Source organism: Haliaeetus albicilla, chromosome 1 (assembly GCF_947461875.1).
Source record: "Haliaeetus albicilla chromosome 1, bHalAlb1.1, whole genome shotgun sequence".
NCBI classification, from domain to species: Eukaryota; Metazoa; Chordata; class Aves; order Accipitriformes; family Accipitridae; genus Haliaeetus; species Haliaeetus albicilla.
The window spans coordinates 54,322,483-54,339,501 of NC_091483.1; the positions used below are offsets into that span (position 1 = coordinate 54,322,483).

A 17,019-nucleotide genomic window follows, 5' to 3' on the forward strand; every position below is an offset into this window, starting at 1 on the left:
GCAGGGCATCTTTACCTCTCTGGAAGGGGATAATAGAAATTGACTGACATGCACTGATTGCACATATGTCTGAGTGGAATACATTTAAAACGATGTACAGAATACCTTGAGGAGTTGTTGTAATAGTGGAAAAAAAATCATTCTCTTACTTTTCATGAGTTCTAAACATAAGAACTGTGTGTTATTTGTAGTACATGTTTGTGCCCTCAAGCCAAAGTGATTTAGAGTACTCTGTATTCACTAAAAGGAAGAATCCTGCTCCTAAACTCAAAATAATGTGACCATCTTGCTAATGTTGGTTTTTACCCATTATAAGCATATACTGTAATCAGAGTGTCTGGTGGGAGTGTTTCATCTCTTCTTTTGCTTGTTGCAAGTTAAAAGCGTAACTGCAGGAACTATTGATTTCTGCTTATACTACAGTGTTTGTAGATACTGAGCTTGAGTTTAATCTCATGCCAGGGTTGTTCCATTTAAATGAAGTGAGTGTCAGTCTGGCACAGCTGAGATTAGATTCTACCTCAGTACTATGCATCTAAACAAGCAAAAACAATGAAGCTGTCTAAAAATAACATTATAACTATTGTGAAGTTATCTACTAACTTTAGGTAAGTCTGAATTTCAGAAGAGCTTATGAATTAGAATAGAGCAGTTTTGAGAGAGATTTTTATTTTTTTACTTTTTAGGAAATGTGCACTGTTGAAGAACCCAATGAAGAGTTCACATCTAGACATAGCTTAGAATGGAAGTTCCTATTCTTGGATCACAGGTGCAATTCCTTCTATGTATAGCAGCAATAGTAGCTGAATCACAGTGGTGGCTATAATATTTAGAGTCCACCAATCAGCATTAACTACTCATAGCTTGTGTTGGGTTTAATTTTTAATTTTTTTCAGAGCACATACTGTAAACAAGAAAATGTATATAATGAAATAATTTTGTTTGGGATTTTTGTGTGAAAATAAAGTGACATTAATTTTTGTATTAATTAGGGCACCTCCGATAATAGGTTATCTTCCTTTTGAAGTTTTGGGAACATCAGGCTATGATTATTATCATGTGGATGATCTAGATAATCTGGCAAAATGTCACGAGCATTGTGAGTACAACTAAGTTGCTAAAATGAGCAAGTTTGCTTTATAGATATTCAGTTTAAAGTTTGTTAAAATGTACAATTGTTGTAGTGAAATTTTGTGCTATATTTGACTGAAGTGTCTTTGCTCCCATTCATTTGACATAATTGCACTGCTGATCTTAATCTTTTTTCTTTTGATACAGACCTACAAAACAGATTTAACTTTGTCTTATAATTTAAAGTTTTCATTGTGGTAAATTGGAGTGCACAGCACTATGACTAATACTTCTCTAGTTCTTCCAATAGCATTTAAAAGGCTCTGTGATGTTTAATAAATGCAAAAATTGTTTAAACATGTAATTGAATAAGCTTTCTGTTCAACTGTGGTTTTCTTTATAAAGCTGTATTTAAATTTTTTGCACATAAATTTTTCACAGTATGTAAAAAAAAAAAACCACAAAAATGGAAGTTTGAGTTCTGCAGTTCTCTGAAAAATGCGGTGTAAAATTTTTTTGGTAGAAAGCTACAGTTGTAAACCTGTTCTTAGTCATTGTCATAATACTGAATTTAGACATGATTTTGGGCCATATGAAGCTGGGAAATAATGTTTATTATGTAACTGTAATATTTACAGACTGGAAAGACAGTCAACTTTATTCTTCACTTTTATAGTAATGCAATATGGGAAAGGGAAGTCATGTTACTACAGATTCCTTACAAAGGGACAACAATGGATTTGGCTGCAAACACATTACTATATCACGTATCACCAGTGGAATTCCAGGCCAGAGTTTATTGTCTGTACGCACACTGTTGTAAGGTAAGTTATTTTTAAAAATCTATATTAGAGAAAATCTATTGGCATGGGAGCCGTATTGCTGGTCTTTTTGAAGGTAGAGAAATCATAGCAGTTTAAAGAGTCATTGGAAAACTTTCTGAGATATTTGTAAGCAAGGTATCTCTGAGAAGTTTGGGTTTTGAGGTATGTTTTTAAATCATCCAAGAACATAGCAGTCACATTTGGTTTGTTCTTCTAGTTATGCAGAAGTTAGAGCAGAAAGACGACGAGAACTTGGTATTGAGGAGTCTCTTCCAGAGATAACAGCAGATAAAGTGAGTGTCTTGTAAAATAAAATTATAGGTCTTCTTTCTTTCATACTAAAAATAATATGTAAGCAAATACACAGCAGCAAGAAGTGTTTTGTCCTGTTACAGATAAAGTAATTATTTTGATCTCTAAATAGTATGACTGTTTAAAATGATAAAGTAGTCTAGGAAGGGTGTTTAACTGTATTCTGCCGTGAACACTTACCCTCCTCTTTTCAGAAGTTCATGTGCATGTAGTTATAACATGGCAACATCCATAAGTCCTTATTAAGATCTGATTCCTGCAGAGTTTGATTCATAAATAAATTTTCTTCCTTACTGGAAGCACCCATAATCTGAAAAACCAAGGTCAACACACTAAGATGGCTTCAAGGAATTCACAAGAGGAAAGCAGGAGCTATTTCATTGTATGACTCTGTCCCACTTCTTAGAAGTATACAAAATTCATTTTGAATTAATGTTCTTGGAAGCTCAGTGAGTTTTAGATAAGCCAGTTTGTGCAGATGCTCTGTTGTGTTTTGCCTTGGCAGTTCAGTAAGTTTCATCTGACAGTGCTCCTTCTAGTGGAATTAACTCATCCTTTCTCAAAAGAATAAGCAGTTCACTTATTGCACTGGTGTTCAGAGTGAATTGAGTAGCTAGAGAAGGAGGTCAGCTCAGCAGTCGGTTTGTGGCCTATGTCTCCATGCATTTTGGTTTCTAGGCGTATATGGCTCTGGTTTGGTTTCTTTTCCAAGGATAAAAGCCACAAGTGGAAACTGAGCTTACAGATACAAAACAGGCCACTACTTCTGCAGTCACCTGTGTAAGGGGGTTAATTAGACACAGCATGGTCTTAGATATTTGCTAACAGAAATGTACATTGTGTGCTGAATCAGATAAAATAATTGTTGTTTGTGTATGTCCCTTCAGAGTCAGGACTCTGGGTCTGACAATCACATAAACACAGTGAGTCTCAAAGAAGCATTGGAAAGGTTTGATACCAGCCCCACACCTTCTGCTTCCTCCAGGAGTTCACGAAAATCCTCACATACTGCAGTATCAGATCATTCATGTAAGCACCAACTGTTGAAAATATAATTGCCTTCCTAGTGAAGGCTTTCTCTTCTTTCCTTACTTGAACTAAATGCATAACTAGCCGTTAATCACCATTTTATGAAAGGTGTGCAAATGAAAATGTCCTTTTTGATGGTTCAGAGATCTGCTGACCACTCAAATTTTCAGAGGTTGTATAGTGATGTTAAACCATGACAAGTGACTTCTTCTAAAAGTACAATAGCAGACCCTAGAACACTCTATTTCAGTCCATCAGATTGCATTAGTGTTGGATAGTCAGGGTAAAAAAAAGAGTCCAAGCCTTAAGCTTTCTTTTTATTCATGAAAAGCTTCCTGTGATTTGATTATTGCATTGCAGAACTGAGATAACTATTAACGTGTCTCTTTCTGTTTTAACTCTGAACATTGTCAGCAACACCGACTAAAATGACACTGGACACTAGCACTCCTCCAAGGCAAAGCTTATCTGGTCATGAAAAGACTACACAAAGAAGATCATCTCTGAGTAGTCAGGTAACTCTTCAGAGAAAAATTCTGTACTTAATCAGTGTAATTCACCTTTAAAGTGTATTATTAAATCCATATAACCTTTGCTTTATTTCTTCTGAAAACACATAATTTAAACTGTAACAGTTTCACTTGGAATACGTGACTATCAGAATTGTTATCATCAATATGCAACTTCGGTATACTATGTTTTAAGGGAATAGAATATTTAAGCATATAAGTATTTTTTGGCATTAGGGTTTGCAAGCTTGAGTATGAATCTCTGCTTTCACTCACACATAACTTTCTACGATTCTGCATTTTTAGTGTAGATATGTATATAAGCAATTATATACATATATATATAAAAAATTGCCAACATAATGCTATGTGTGTCCCTATAGAGAAATCATATAAATTTACAACTTTTAAGAATATTAGTGAATACTTTCATATAGTTTCTGAAATCTTGGTAATGTGGGAAAATGTCATGCTTTGTGTACTTTGTGCTCATGTTCCAGTTGAACTAATACATTCACTTCAAAAATAGAATGCTTATTAAAATATCTATTTTTAAAAATTATTAGTGTAATAATAAATCAAAGGTGTCAACTTCCAAAGTTGTTGAAAAAGTTTTTCCCTTACTACAAATAAGACTTTTAAAACAGTTGTCATTGTAATTTCCTGTTTTTCCTGGTTTATACCTACTGCTTTTATATATTTTTAGCAGTGGAAAAACGATATATATGTTATGTATATAATCAATTGCTCTCATGTTCTTAATTCTCTAATATTTAAGGTTAGATATTTCAGGAAACATTTACTTTTTTTTTTTTATGTGATGCTATTTTGGAATTGACACTTTATGTAAAGAAATATTTCATGTCAAGTACGAATTTCATTCTTTTCCACTTATGGAATGATTTTTTAAATCCTAGTCTTTAAGCTCCCAGTCTCTGGGACAACCAGTAGCACAGCCAACGATGTCTCAGCCTGCAACTTTACAGCTCCAGTCTGGCATGTCGCAGGTATGGATTAAGTTGATTTATTGTTTATTATTTTTAAACAGTCTTGTTCTGAATATAAGGTTAATTTCTCTTTCAGAAGTTGAGTTCTTTGGTGCCAAAGTCACCTTTAGCATTATTCTCTTGAAAAGAGCAAATTTCCCAATTTGACAGTTTTCCTTTATTTTTTTTCTTCCTGTTATTTGTGTGGGTATAGTTTTCAGCCTTGGCCATTAGAAACATAGATACAAACACAATTTAAGATAAAATATTGTAGGACATGAATTTGAAAATCCATCAGTTATGCTGGTAACTTTCTACACATATGCTTGTAACACAAGGCAACTTAGTCTATGAAACACTTTCATGAAATAAGGATAGTGGTATCAGGTCCAACCAAAGATCTATGTCCTGTAGATAGGACATAAGTATCAAAAGGTTATATTGACTTGTGGCCCATAGCAGATGTCTAGGAAAGAATAGAAATGCTCAGCCTTCAACAGTTTGTGACTGAGGGTATTCCCAAGTTACTTGCATATGTTTTAGCTCTGGGTGAATTTTTTTGGTAAAGTGGTACAATTCTAATTTTTAACCTGGGAGAGCTTTAACATCCGCAGTACAATGTAAATTACTAGGGCTTTTTATAGAGTCTTGGTGATTTGGACACCAGTCAATTTCTTCTGCTATGGATTTTTTTTTTTTTTTTAGTTCACCAAATCTAATGCATCAATTAAATGTGAGTTCTGTGACATTTTCATACTAATGAATTTGTCCGTAGATTATGGCTATTAGCAGTTTAAAAAGCAGTGCTTTGCTACTGTGGAGGAATGTATTTACTGCTCATAAATTACATGTCATTAATTTTGCTCAGCTTTTAATTTATTCATTGCACTACAGCCTGTGTTTCAGTTTTCAGCTCAATTAGGAGCTATGCAGCATCTAAAGGACCAGCTAGAGCAAAGAACACGCATGATAGAGGCAAATATTCATCGGCAGCAGGAAGAGTTGCGTAAGATTCAAGAGCAGCTTCAAATTGTCCATGGTCAAGGACTCCAGGTGAGTTAGTGTAACTGTTACAGGTTTGATCTGTAGAGAATTTAGGCATCTAAAATGAGACTTGGGTACTTAATTCCACAAGGTGATCCTCCCTACCCCCTGTCAGCTGCCATCTGGACCTAATGTGCCTAAAATCCATAGCATCTGAAGCTACTGTTCCTGAGGTACCTGCCATTTTGCTTCTGAATGTATCTGGAAGTGCCCCAGTGTGTTTTCAATGTTGAGTAGCTCAAGCCTAGCTTATGCCTAAACCTAAATGTAAAAGGATGCAGTGGTTGTTACTTCTTGCAAAGTTTTGTAGCCATTAGAATATTAATCCAAAATGTGCAAGATAAGCATTTATTTCCTCTTTTAGCTCGAGGGTGTCAGATTGATACCTTTTGTTTCTTAAACTGTCCTAACTTATCAGGCTGTGGTCCTGCTATGCACCCTCCTAGTGAAGTGGTTCTACTTTGCATGGTATACTGAAGTAGTTACTGAGCCAGAAAGACAAGAAGTCGAAAGGATGTATTACTCAGTCTAGCAGCTGACTACCTGATTTCTGTATTTCAACTGGTATATTTTTTTTCTAATTTTGTCATTCTCTTTTCAGCAGCCATCTTTGGAAGAAAAGAATGACCCTGTTGGGTTTTTCTAGTTAAAAAAACCCAACCCAAACCAACCAAACAAAAACCCACCCAAAACTAAAATATACCTTAAGGAAATAATCTAAATATTTTCAGTGTGGATTGTGAATAAAGAGTAGAAAAAAATACTTCCTGGAAGTACTGAGTATGTTGCATAAATTCTGTTACAGAGTAGGAGCTTCTGGCATGTAGCATTTTCAGTGTTTTATCCTGTCTAGCATAAGCCTGCCAGCAGTAGACTGTCTTATAGATGCCTCAAAAGGAGAGATTCACAGCTCTCTTCACATGCACTGTGGAGGGACCTTATTCAGGACTGTGGAAGCTAGGGAAAATAGATCTAAGTGCTGCACATTCTACCTTATTACTCTGTCTTCTTGTAGTCTTGGGCCTAACTTTTTGTAAAGACTCAAATATTTTTGTGCTGAATTCAGTTTATTACAACAATGTTGGAAAGTTCAGTATAATCATGATTTCTTGATTGCCAAGGAAGATTACATTCTTGGTGCTATGCCTGGATTCTAAGATTTTCTTCATTTGAATTAGTTTCACTGCTGGAGATGCTACAAATAGAAATGTGATCTCAAATATGTTTTTATCTTTAGACAGTTGTAGACTACATTACCAGTTAGTGTCTAAATAGTACTTTTTCTTTAAGAACAAATAGTAAACCTTAATGTTTAGAGCTCTAGGAATCAGGATTCTGATTCTTGTCTTACCAGTTACAGTACAGTCTCTGAATACTGACTGTATATGGGAGTTGGGCCTTTTGCTCTAGGTGGTTGCAATGCAGTTTCAACACTTCTAATAACTAAGATGAAACTTTATCTTATATTGATATAAAATAATTAAGTTTAGATTCTCTAAAACATCTTGAACAATTAACAGATTTTTCTTAAAAGCTAACTTGGGGATTTTTTTTTAAGATGTTCTTGCAGCAGTCAACTTCTGGACTCAACTTTGGTTCTGTGCAGCTTGCTTCTGGAAATTCTTCAAATGTTCAGCAGCTTACGCCAATAAACATGCAAGGTCAAGTTGTTCAGACTAATCAGACTCAAAGTGGGATGAACACAGGCCATATAAGTACCCCACACATGATACAGCAACAGCCTTTGCAGAGTACTGCAACACAGGTAAAATTCTCATTATTGATTTTGCTGGATAGAATATGTGCTCAAAACCATAGCTGAAACACAACAATTTTTTTTTAAATGTCTTTTGAGTCATATTAATTTCTTTATGTTCCAAGTTTTACAATTGAAATGCATTTATGTTCTTGGTAATGCAATTTCAGATCTTGTTTTTATGTTAAGACTTAGGCATGTAAATAATTAATAACAAGTAGCTTTCTTGAAAGACCAGTATCACAAAAACTTTTAGCATGCCTTTTTTTGAGTGTCTATGATTTTTCTGTTGACAGAACATATAACTTGAGGTTTGTACTAGGTGAGCTTGAAACCTGGTGTCCAGACAGCAAATAACCAGAAAGAGCATAGGAACAGGACAAGAATATATTGGTGGTTCTGCAGTTGACTTCTCTACTCTTCAGCAATTTGTCAGATGCCATAGGTGTATGACATCTGTAATGTAATAGCCTTTTTATTCTATGAGTTTATTCAGTTTCTTTCAATTCCATGTAAACTTTTGAAATTCACAGTATCTCGTAGTGAGTTCTACAGCTTTACTCTCTGTAAAATATGATTATGTTTGTTTTTTAAACTTGCTACCCAGCTTATATATATACTGGGAAACACATTGAGCAGCTATTCGCTTTTCACCTTCTCAGTCATATGTGATTTCAAAGTCCTCTGACACATGTATGTCCATAGAAGCCTGTCCTTCAAGCTGAACACTTTTAATGGGTTTGACCATTTTGCGTATGGAGGCTCCTTATACCTCCAGTCTCTGTGGTCACCCTCCTCTGTACCTTTATCCAAATTCCATACTTTCTTTTTGAGATTTGTGAAGAGGCAGACTAGTGGTGGACAGTGTTACCATCTCAGCAGTAAGCTAGTTCCAAACTTTCAAATAAGAAATCGATTGATGTGATGTGCACATTTTAGTCTAAATCTGGCACAGAGATGCTAAAGGAGTGGAAAATAGGATTTTCAACAAACAGTATGCAAGTAGCTGAAAAATTCAGGAAAAAAAATAACCTGAACAGGAGAAGAGGGTAATCTAAGAGATTTTCAGATGTCTGAGGGCCAGTCCCACCTCCAAAACCTCAGTCAGTAGAAATACCTGGGTACTTTAAATTAAGAATTCATTTGTAATAGAAAAACATTGGCAGCTGTGAAGTATGGGAAATGACAATGAGGAGAACAGCTGTAGTACCTGGCTATTTTCAATTTACTATCTCATAAAATATTTTTTCTTTTCAGCATAATCAACAAAATGTGCTTAGTGGACACAATCAACAGTCTTCTCTTGCCAGTCAGTCTGCCAGTCAGTCACAGAACACAGTCTCAGCACCTTTGTATAACACTATGGTGATTTCTCAGCCAACAACAGGAAATGTGGTCCAGGTTCCTTCTAGCTTACCACAGAACAATAACCAGAATGCTGCTGCAGTAACCACTTTTACACAGGATAGACAAATCAGGTAAATCTTCAATGTTCAGATGACTTGCTATAATGATATGCTTACATAGTTCCATCATATACAAAAGGAACTAAAGTAGCATTAAAAAATCACATGATTTATTTTTTTAACTATATATGAATACAATTGTTAAACTAAACTTTGCCCAAAATAACATGTTCACAGGCTTATCGAGACCCATGTTGTTTATAGCAAAGTATGAACCTGACAAATCTCAAGTGCACGTGATGCTTGATTTATTTTTCCTAAAGAGACTCCAAATGTCTTTTTCTATTAACAGATTTTCTCAAGGTCAGCAACTTGTAACAAAACTTGTCACGGCCCCAGTAGCATGTGGAGCAGTAATGGTACCAAGTACTATGTTTATGGGACAGGTGGTGACAGCTTATCCCACTTTTGCTGCCCAACAGCAGCAGCCACAGACTTTGTCAATAACGCAACAACAGCAGCAGCAGCAGCAAAGTCAGCAAGACCATCAGCAGCAGCTCACCACAGTTCAGCAACCAGCTCAGCCACAGCTGACCCAGCACCCCCAACAGTTCCTACAGGTAATGCAGCATTCTCTACAAATTTTTCAAAGTCCTGACACTTTCAGCATTGCTAGCTTATCCTAGGGGTGCTTTATCTGAAAACAGAGCGCTTAAAATAGCAACCTATGAACAAGCCTGATGCATGAAATAAGTTTATTCTGTAGCCATTCTCTAAAATCTTACTACTTAAAGTAGAGGTAGACTTTCCTGTAATTTGACTCTATGCTTTGTCCTATTTTATGTCTTCTTCCCTTTGAATTGCTGCCCTTGCTTGAGCATGGGAGGAAAAAAACAGATGTTTCCCTTTAAAACAGTTTGCATTTTCTTTGCATTCACATATTAATGCAAGAAGGTTTGAGAGATGATCTCAAACAGAATTGCTTGGTCTGGAAAGCAGCATGCAACCCAAAGCAAGACATGACCCCTTAACATGAGGCATGAACATCTGTCTAGGCTAGAGGGGAGGCTGAGCAGCAAGTAACCTTGTAAGCAGAGAGTAGAGAAGAACCTTGTTTTAGTGGAGAAAGAAAAGACATTGGATCAAAAGAGAAGGAGGCAAAACCCAAGGAGTTTAGAGACAGGAAATCTCAAAAAGAAGAGAAAAGAACCAGAAGGTAGAAAAAATTGATGGGGAAATCTGTTGCTGTTTGTTGATTCCAATTAATTGCTGGCACATAGCTCACCCAGCAGGTGATGCTGGTGAGGGAGATGTAGTTGTAGCTGGAACACAGAGAGGAAGTGCCTCCAAGAAGGCGTGCATTAAAAAAATCTTAATTTGGCCTCTGATGTTGCCTTCTCCAAAGAAGGATAAAGTCTATGTAACTATCACGATGTAGTTTGTGCATATTCTTAACATTCGTTAACTACTCTGGGAATGTCAGTTTTCCTTTTTTAATCTTTAAGAGTATACATAATTAAAAAATCCTTATTTTAAAAATATTTACTATATGTGGTCTCCCATTTGCACTAAATTTGGGATCCTGTGCGCAGGTGGAATATATACAAATGCAGTAAGTAATTGGAGGCTTAACCTACATTTATATGCACAAGGAATGGTTACAGTTCTGTTTAGGGCTGAGTAAAATTTTCTTTCACTAGGTCATTGACAGAAAATATTGACTTGTTGAAAAAATCTTTCACGGGAACATACCAATTTCAGTCATGCATCAGGCAAAGGCTTTTCAGCTGCAAGTTGTCTTTCAAAAAGAAAGCTGAAGAATACCTAGTGATTTGAATTTCAGCACTCATTTATGTAGTGGGAGACTCTTGAACTGAATCAAACCAGAGCGCAGATTTGTGTTGTCTGACAAGTCAGATAAATACTGTAACAACAATGCTGTTTAGCAGGTTGGTAGCATCTGTACCTCTGTTTCCAAATTTAAAAGTTGGTACAAATTTGACTTAATTCTGGTGAAACAGAAGATTTGTGAAAGATTAAGATCTCCAAAGGTCTGTTCCTGTCCTAGAATTTCTTTCTAGGCAATAGTTTAGTATTTTTAATACAAACTATTAAAGTGCTAGACTTTGAAATGAAGCAAATGCTCTTTAAAAAGGGAGAAAAGTGTTTTTCCTGCCTCTGCTCACTGGGGCAGTCTGATTCTGTAGGTGCAGCAGTCGATGTAGTTTACTTTCTGCTGCAAGAACGTGTTTCAGGACCGAGACATCCAAGTGCATTTGTACCCATCCTTCATTGCTTTTCTTCAGTAACCATCATCTTTTGGTTCTAAGAAGATTAATATTAAAACTAAGTACTATTTCCAATAGTAATAAATCTCCTTCAAAGGGGATGTTTGGGTCTGCAAATGTGGCAGTTTCTTTGTTCATTTTGGCTGGGGGGGGATGAATGTGATCTATGCCAAGTCATGCACTGTTTTTTCATTTGACTGCAATGACAGCCACCTGCACTTGTTAAAATAGATTCCTTAAGCCCTGTTATGCTCTTGTGGCTTGAAATGGAGACAAATTGCCATGTGTTCCTACTTATTGTCACGAGACATTACAAAGACCAGTTACAGCTGCTTCATTAATTGGTCAGATGTGCTAATTAACTTTATTAGTATGAACTAACCTTTGCAATGTTTGCTAGTATGAATTAATCTTTGCATTGTTTGCGTAGCTTAAATGACCAAATCAGAAGTTTATTTTGATTCAACCCTTATGACAAGTTAAAAAGCAGCTAGGCCTGTGTTTCTCAGTGCAGCAGGAAAAATAATCTTTTTCTGTTTCCATGTTTTAGACATCCAGGTTACTTCATGGAAATCAGTCAGCTCAGCTTATCCTCTCTGCTGCTTTCCCACTACAACAAAGCACTTTTACTCAGTCCCACCACCAGCAGCATCAGTCCCAGCAGCAGCAGCAACTTTCGCGACACAGAACTGACAAGATGACTGATCCTTCCAAAGTTCAGCCACAATAGTGTGGGGCTCTGCCTCTTCTTGAAGCAAACTACCAGGAGGGGGCTGCTCCACAAACAGTTGCACTGAGGCTACAGAGGTAGCAGTACGAAGGCTTTCTAACACCACAGTGTTGAGATCTACTTCTAACTTCTGGAATCTGTTAAGAAAAGCCACAAGATGATGATGGGGACATGGCCAACTTTGATAGTTGCCCCAGTTTCTGTGTTCTGAAGGATTTGCTGCCATGTGTTAATTTGTCCAGGTGAGATATCAAAATGTGACTGAAATGAGAGGGATGCTGAAAATATTGGTATTTTTATCAATCCTGTACATTTTTAAAGTATTGAAATGGACATGGAGCAATTGTTTGAATTGGCAGAAAAAAATGCCAGGAATATAGTCCAAAAACCATCTAATTTTTTTCAGATGATTACGGGACAGTAAATATTTTGAAAATGTTGTGTGAAATCCAGTTCTCTGTTGTACAGATGCTGTAAAATATTGTGTATATGTCTGCATAAAAGGAGAAAGAGCAAAATATTTTATATGATGCATGAAAATGTAATCTGTTATTTGTAGGTTTGAATATGTTTCCCTAAATTCTCACGCCATACTCAGACTAATGTTTTCCTCTGTTCTACCCTTTTGTTTACAACATGATGCATCATTATTTTCACCCTTAATGTGGGCACAAGTCTCTTGTTTGTGCTTTGTCTGTGATGTCAGGGTTTGTTTGGTGAGGTATAGTGTGTTGGTTAGTTGACTTCTTGAGGTTAAATTATTGATGAAGCTGTTTGAACTGGTGATCATGCATCAGGGTTCAGGACATTCAGATTCATGAATATCATCCATCATTTCATATATAATTCATAGTTTTATTTGAAAAATAGGAATTTGCACTGCTTTCTTGCGGATGGTTTGGAATTTTATTCCCCAAAGCTATCTTTTGATATAGTTCATAGTTGGAAATATTTATGTAAAAGGTTTAACAAAAAATGACAGTAATTTTCAAGAATGTTTCAGTTATAGGAGTAATTTGCACAAAAATATATTTACATTTAATAACCTTTTGGGCACTTTTTAACCACTTTCTCTGTGGTGAGAATTGTAACTTGTTAAAATATGTTGGAATCTTTTTATTCTCCTTCAAAAATTAGTCAGAACTAATTCAGGGTCATTTTAACAACAACAACAAAACCCATAGTGCCTTGATTTTAATTCAGGTGATAATGTTGAACATCTTGAATTACAATGTCTTGAATCTGTAACCATTTTCAATTTTGAAGTCTTAGTACATTGTCAACCAAACTTGTGTAACTACTTCATAGATATTTCTGTATTGTGTTGATTTTAATAATGGTCTGAGTTGAGACCATGAGCATTTTTGAGTGGTACTCCCCTTCAAACACTAGCCAGAAACAGAGGAGTCTCTAAAATCTTAGACCTTGAAGGTAATACTCTTAAAAGATCAAAAAAACTAAAAGTGTAGAACTCCTTTTGCAGGAGGAAATAGTAAGCTGATTTTTTTGGTTTTTTTTTCAATCATTTTCATAGCATTTAAAGTGTGTTTTGGGGGAGATCACGATTGCATTTAACACTACCAGGCTATCGATTTAAGAGATATCACTGAACTAAGACTTCAGAAGGCGACTTCACTTTATAAAGAAAATAAAAAGTTCCAACAGATATGATGTGCTATTTTAAGTAAATGTTCAGTAGGTTTTTATGGTACTAGTTTGTGGAAACCAGAACTTCAGAGGAAAATGAATAAATGCTGATAGATCTGATAATTAAAAACAAAAACAGTAAAAGCAGTTAAAATTAGTGTTAGGGAGAGAAAGCTGGATTAATCTTGAATACTGAGGAGGAGTTGGATGAATGTAACCAAATGGTGAGGGACTATTTTGTACTATGAAACAGTTTGATTGTATTATTGGATGAACCAAACCCGCACGACGGTAATACCAGTTTAGCCAAGTATTTGGTACAGTTGGTTACGTTTTGAGGTTAGCCTTTGCATGTGTCCCACCATTAGATCTTTGTTATTCCCCAGTTATAAAGCAAGAGTTTGGCACAAAAAAGCACAGCAGTGAACAAGGAAGGAGAGTGTGAGAAACACAGTACCAAAGAAAATCAGATTACTTTCTGCTCCAGGAAGCCTCTTGCAACCTGGAGCAAGGAACCGATGCCAATATCAAACATAGCAAGGAACACTTCCCCTTCTTTAAAGGGATTTCTGGCATCCTCTGGGCTGGAATAATTGTCAGAAACCTGTTTCTCTAAAGTTCTGTGTAAAGAAATCCTGCCTTGCTCTACTATCCCTACCACACCATTCCACCTGTTTCTAAATTAAGCTGCGTTGACTAGAGGTCTGTGCGATCAGTACTTTTGCTTAATGGAAAATAGGTTAGATAAAAATGTTTTTAACCAATTACAATAATAATATAGCACTAAAAAAGAAAACTGGGAGAGCTTTAATAGTGCTGTTAGAACTATTGAATTGAATAGTGGTGAAATAGGTTTATTAAGCTATTACACTGAGAATTACAGAAAATAGAGATACCAGCCAGACGGTTAACGACGCAGCTTTTTATATAAAGCTTCGTTTAAACTTCTCTTCCCATTTCCCCTTCCCAAATACTCTGGTGTGCTGCTATAGGTCTGTTGGTAAAAAGGCTAAACTAGGTGAGAGAGAAATTAGATGATGACAATAGCATGACTGCTGAAAGAGAACTATGGAAATGTATGCTTTGAGCCAGAAGCTTTTTGTAACCTCAGAGAGAGGTCATTCAATTACAGAACTACCAGCTAGTAGAGAAAGTATAGAAGATGGCGAAATTCAAAGAAACTGGAAAAACATAGCACGCATTTTAAAAATTCCTGCCATGAATCAGGCAAACTTTTTACAGAAGTGAGTATGTAGAACTCAGTCTAGATTCTGTGCAAGTATGCAGATGCTCTATTTCACAGCTGGTGACTAAAAAGTGTATATTTAAAAGGTGCGCAGCTCCCCCTGTTGCTAATCAGTTGCTGAACTGTCCTTGATTTGTAGCGGGAAGAGGACCAGGCTATTGCCTCTTTCTTAATCAGCCTTTTGCTTCTGCCCGACTCAGTACAGTCATAGACTTATTTGCAACATCCTAATCAGTAGGACAATAATGAATGCTGTGATGCTGCAGGTTCTGGAGCATAAACATTACAGAATTACTCTGACAGAAGCGAAGGAGTCTGTTAAGGAGAGGATTGTATTTATGAAGAAATGGGCTGGTGACACCTGATGGAGTGAAAAAGATGGCATAGTTGCATGGAGTTTAGGAGACAGATATTGTTTGCCTGCGATGGGTGAGGATTTGAAGAAAAGCTTCTAGGATAACTTCAGAGAAAAAAAAATATAGCTATTTTTATATTATATTTAATATATATTATATTTGTATATAAATATGAAAGGATTCTAGTAGGAGCTCTCCATATGCCTTCCATTTCATCTAGAAGGTTTACCTTCTGCACTACGGTTCCAGTGTGTCACCACCTTCTGTGGGCATCTTGCCTACTGCCAAACACCAAAATTAGTAACCCAGTATCCTTACAAGAGATAGGTTTCATTTCAGCTTTATGTAAAAATGAATAAAATAAAGCTATATCAGGCAGTTTTTCACAGAAAAAGAAATTCTCTTAAGACTCAAATAGCACTTTCTCTTTTTTTTTGAGTAATAACAAGCACTTTACTGAAAAGACTATTTGAAAAGCAGTTTATTTCTTTAGTCAGTGAAACTGTTAAAAAGAGGGGGGGCATCGAGGAATAACATGCATAACTGTCAAGAGACATTTCTGGAAAATGTTTCTTTAATATGGTGATCCTTTGAGGCTCAAAGTGCAAGATTAAAAAGGCTTCTAAAACTGGTTGGCTTTGTGTTTTATGTGGCCGGGGAAGGGATTAATGATGATAGCTTCCTTGGAAGGAGACTTTTTAAGTTGCACAGTTGCCTATGAGAGAGAATCATCTGGAGGCTCACTTGCCTGTTCAATAATTCTAAGTGTCCCTTAGGATTATAACTTGTGTGAAAATGTTCTGAAGGTCTAAAGATGTGGCCTTTTTCAAATGTTGAAGTCGATTCGAGAACCATTTCTATTTTCAGAGATTTAACCCAGGTATTGTTATGAGTGTTTTAAATGTTGCGGCATCAGGAGATGTCAAACATGTCAGATTCATAAGTTTCTCTATTTGAAATCATTATTAAAATTAGATATACAGTCAGAGGGCTGGAAAATGGTTATTTTGATTAAAAGGGAAAAGAGACTAGTTTTAATAATTAACCTTTTATTTTTTTACTTATCCCAGGTGGAAAAAGTTGAAGAAAATTAAGTGAATTTGGATTAAAAAAGACATATTTAAACAAATCATAGTAGATGAGACAACTGTGAGAGAACATTTGAAATTGTCTTGGTTGTCCGTGAGACTGGATAGTTGCTTTTTCACTATCATGATTTTTAACACTACATTCCTTGTCTTTTTTTTTTTTAACAGGTGATTTTAAGCTCTGCTATGCTTCATGCTATGTCATCTGCATGAATTTTGCCAGCATGATATGCTATATTCAAAGAAATTGTACCTAAATAAAAAGGGGGTGGGGGGGGAAACACAAAACACTGTGTCTGAACAAAATACTGTATGGCCTAATATAGACACCCCAGCTAAGACTGAGAGATGCTGCATTAATAGACAATCAAAATGGGTAATTATTTATGAAACACTTTAGGGAATGGTCTTAAAGAAGTTACTGCTTTGAAAGCAGTTGGTGAGTTGTGTTTTTTTAATAAGAAAGGTAAAATATTTATTTTCAAATATATCAGATTGAATTTTGAGTTTTTAAGCAGTGTTGATTTCACAGTGTCTTGGGTTTCAGTTTTGTTTTGTATTTTTTTAACTGGCATTAGATTTGTATACGTAAAAGAAAACAAACAGAAAAACCCTAGTGCCGCTCATATTGACGTCAGGAAATGTAGATACAGTTCCCTGGTGTTCATGTGACCATTACTAACTGTCAATTTTTTAACTGAATAAATGTAACTCATTTAAAATTTTG

At 35.8% G+C, this 17,019-nt stretch overlaps 1 protein-coding gene across 19 annotated transcripts in view; it reads left to right on the plus strand.

The window, feature by feature from the left end:
• Window positions 1-17,019, plus strand: part of CLOCK (clock circadian regulator) — a 66,621-nt gene extending 49,602 nt beyond the window's left edge. For 17 of the 19 annotated variants that reach the window (XM_069789952.1, XM_069789936.1, XM_069789946.1 and 14 more), the window contains 12 exons: window positions 687-769; window positions 993-1,099; window positions 1,748-1,895; window positions 2,113-2,188; window positions 3,095-3,236; window positions 3,651-3,751; window positions 4,663-4,752; window positions 5,626-5,784; window positions 7,334-7,540; window positions 8,789-9,009; window positions 9,290-9,557; window positions 11,776-17,019. In XM_069789952.1, the coding sequence (XP_069646053.1) occupies window positions 687-769; window positions 993-1,099; window positions 1,748-1,895; window positions 2,113-2,188; window positions 3,095-3,236; window positions 3,651-3,751; window positions 4,663-4,752; window positions 5,626-5,784; window positions 7,334-7,540; window positions 8,789-9,009; window positions 9,290-9,557; window positions 11,776-11,955 (1,782 nt within the window). In that variant the 3' untranslated portion in view covers window positions 11,956-17,019. The remainder of the gene's footprint in view (window positions 1-686; window positions 770-992; window positions 1,100-1,747; window positions 1,896-2,112; window positions 2,189-3,094; window positions 3,237-3,650; window positions 3,752-4,662; window positions 4,753-5,625; window positions 5,785-7,333; window positions 7,541-8,788; window positions 9,010-9,289; window positions 9,558-11,775) is intronic. The other 2 variants (XR_011325872.1, XM_069790004.1) reach the window with 2 other exon arrangements.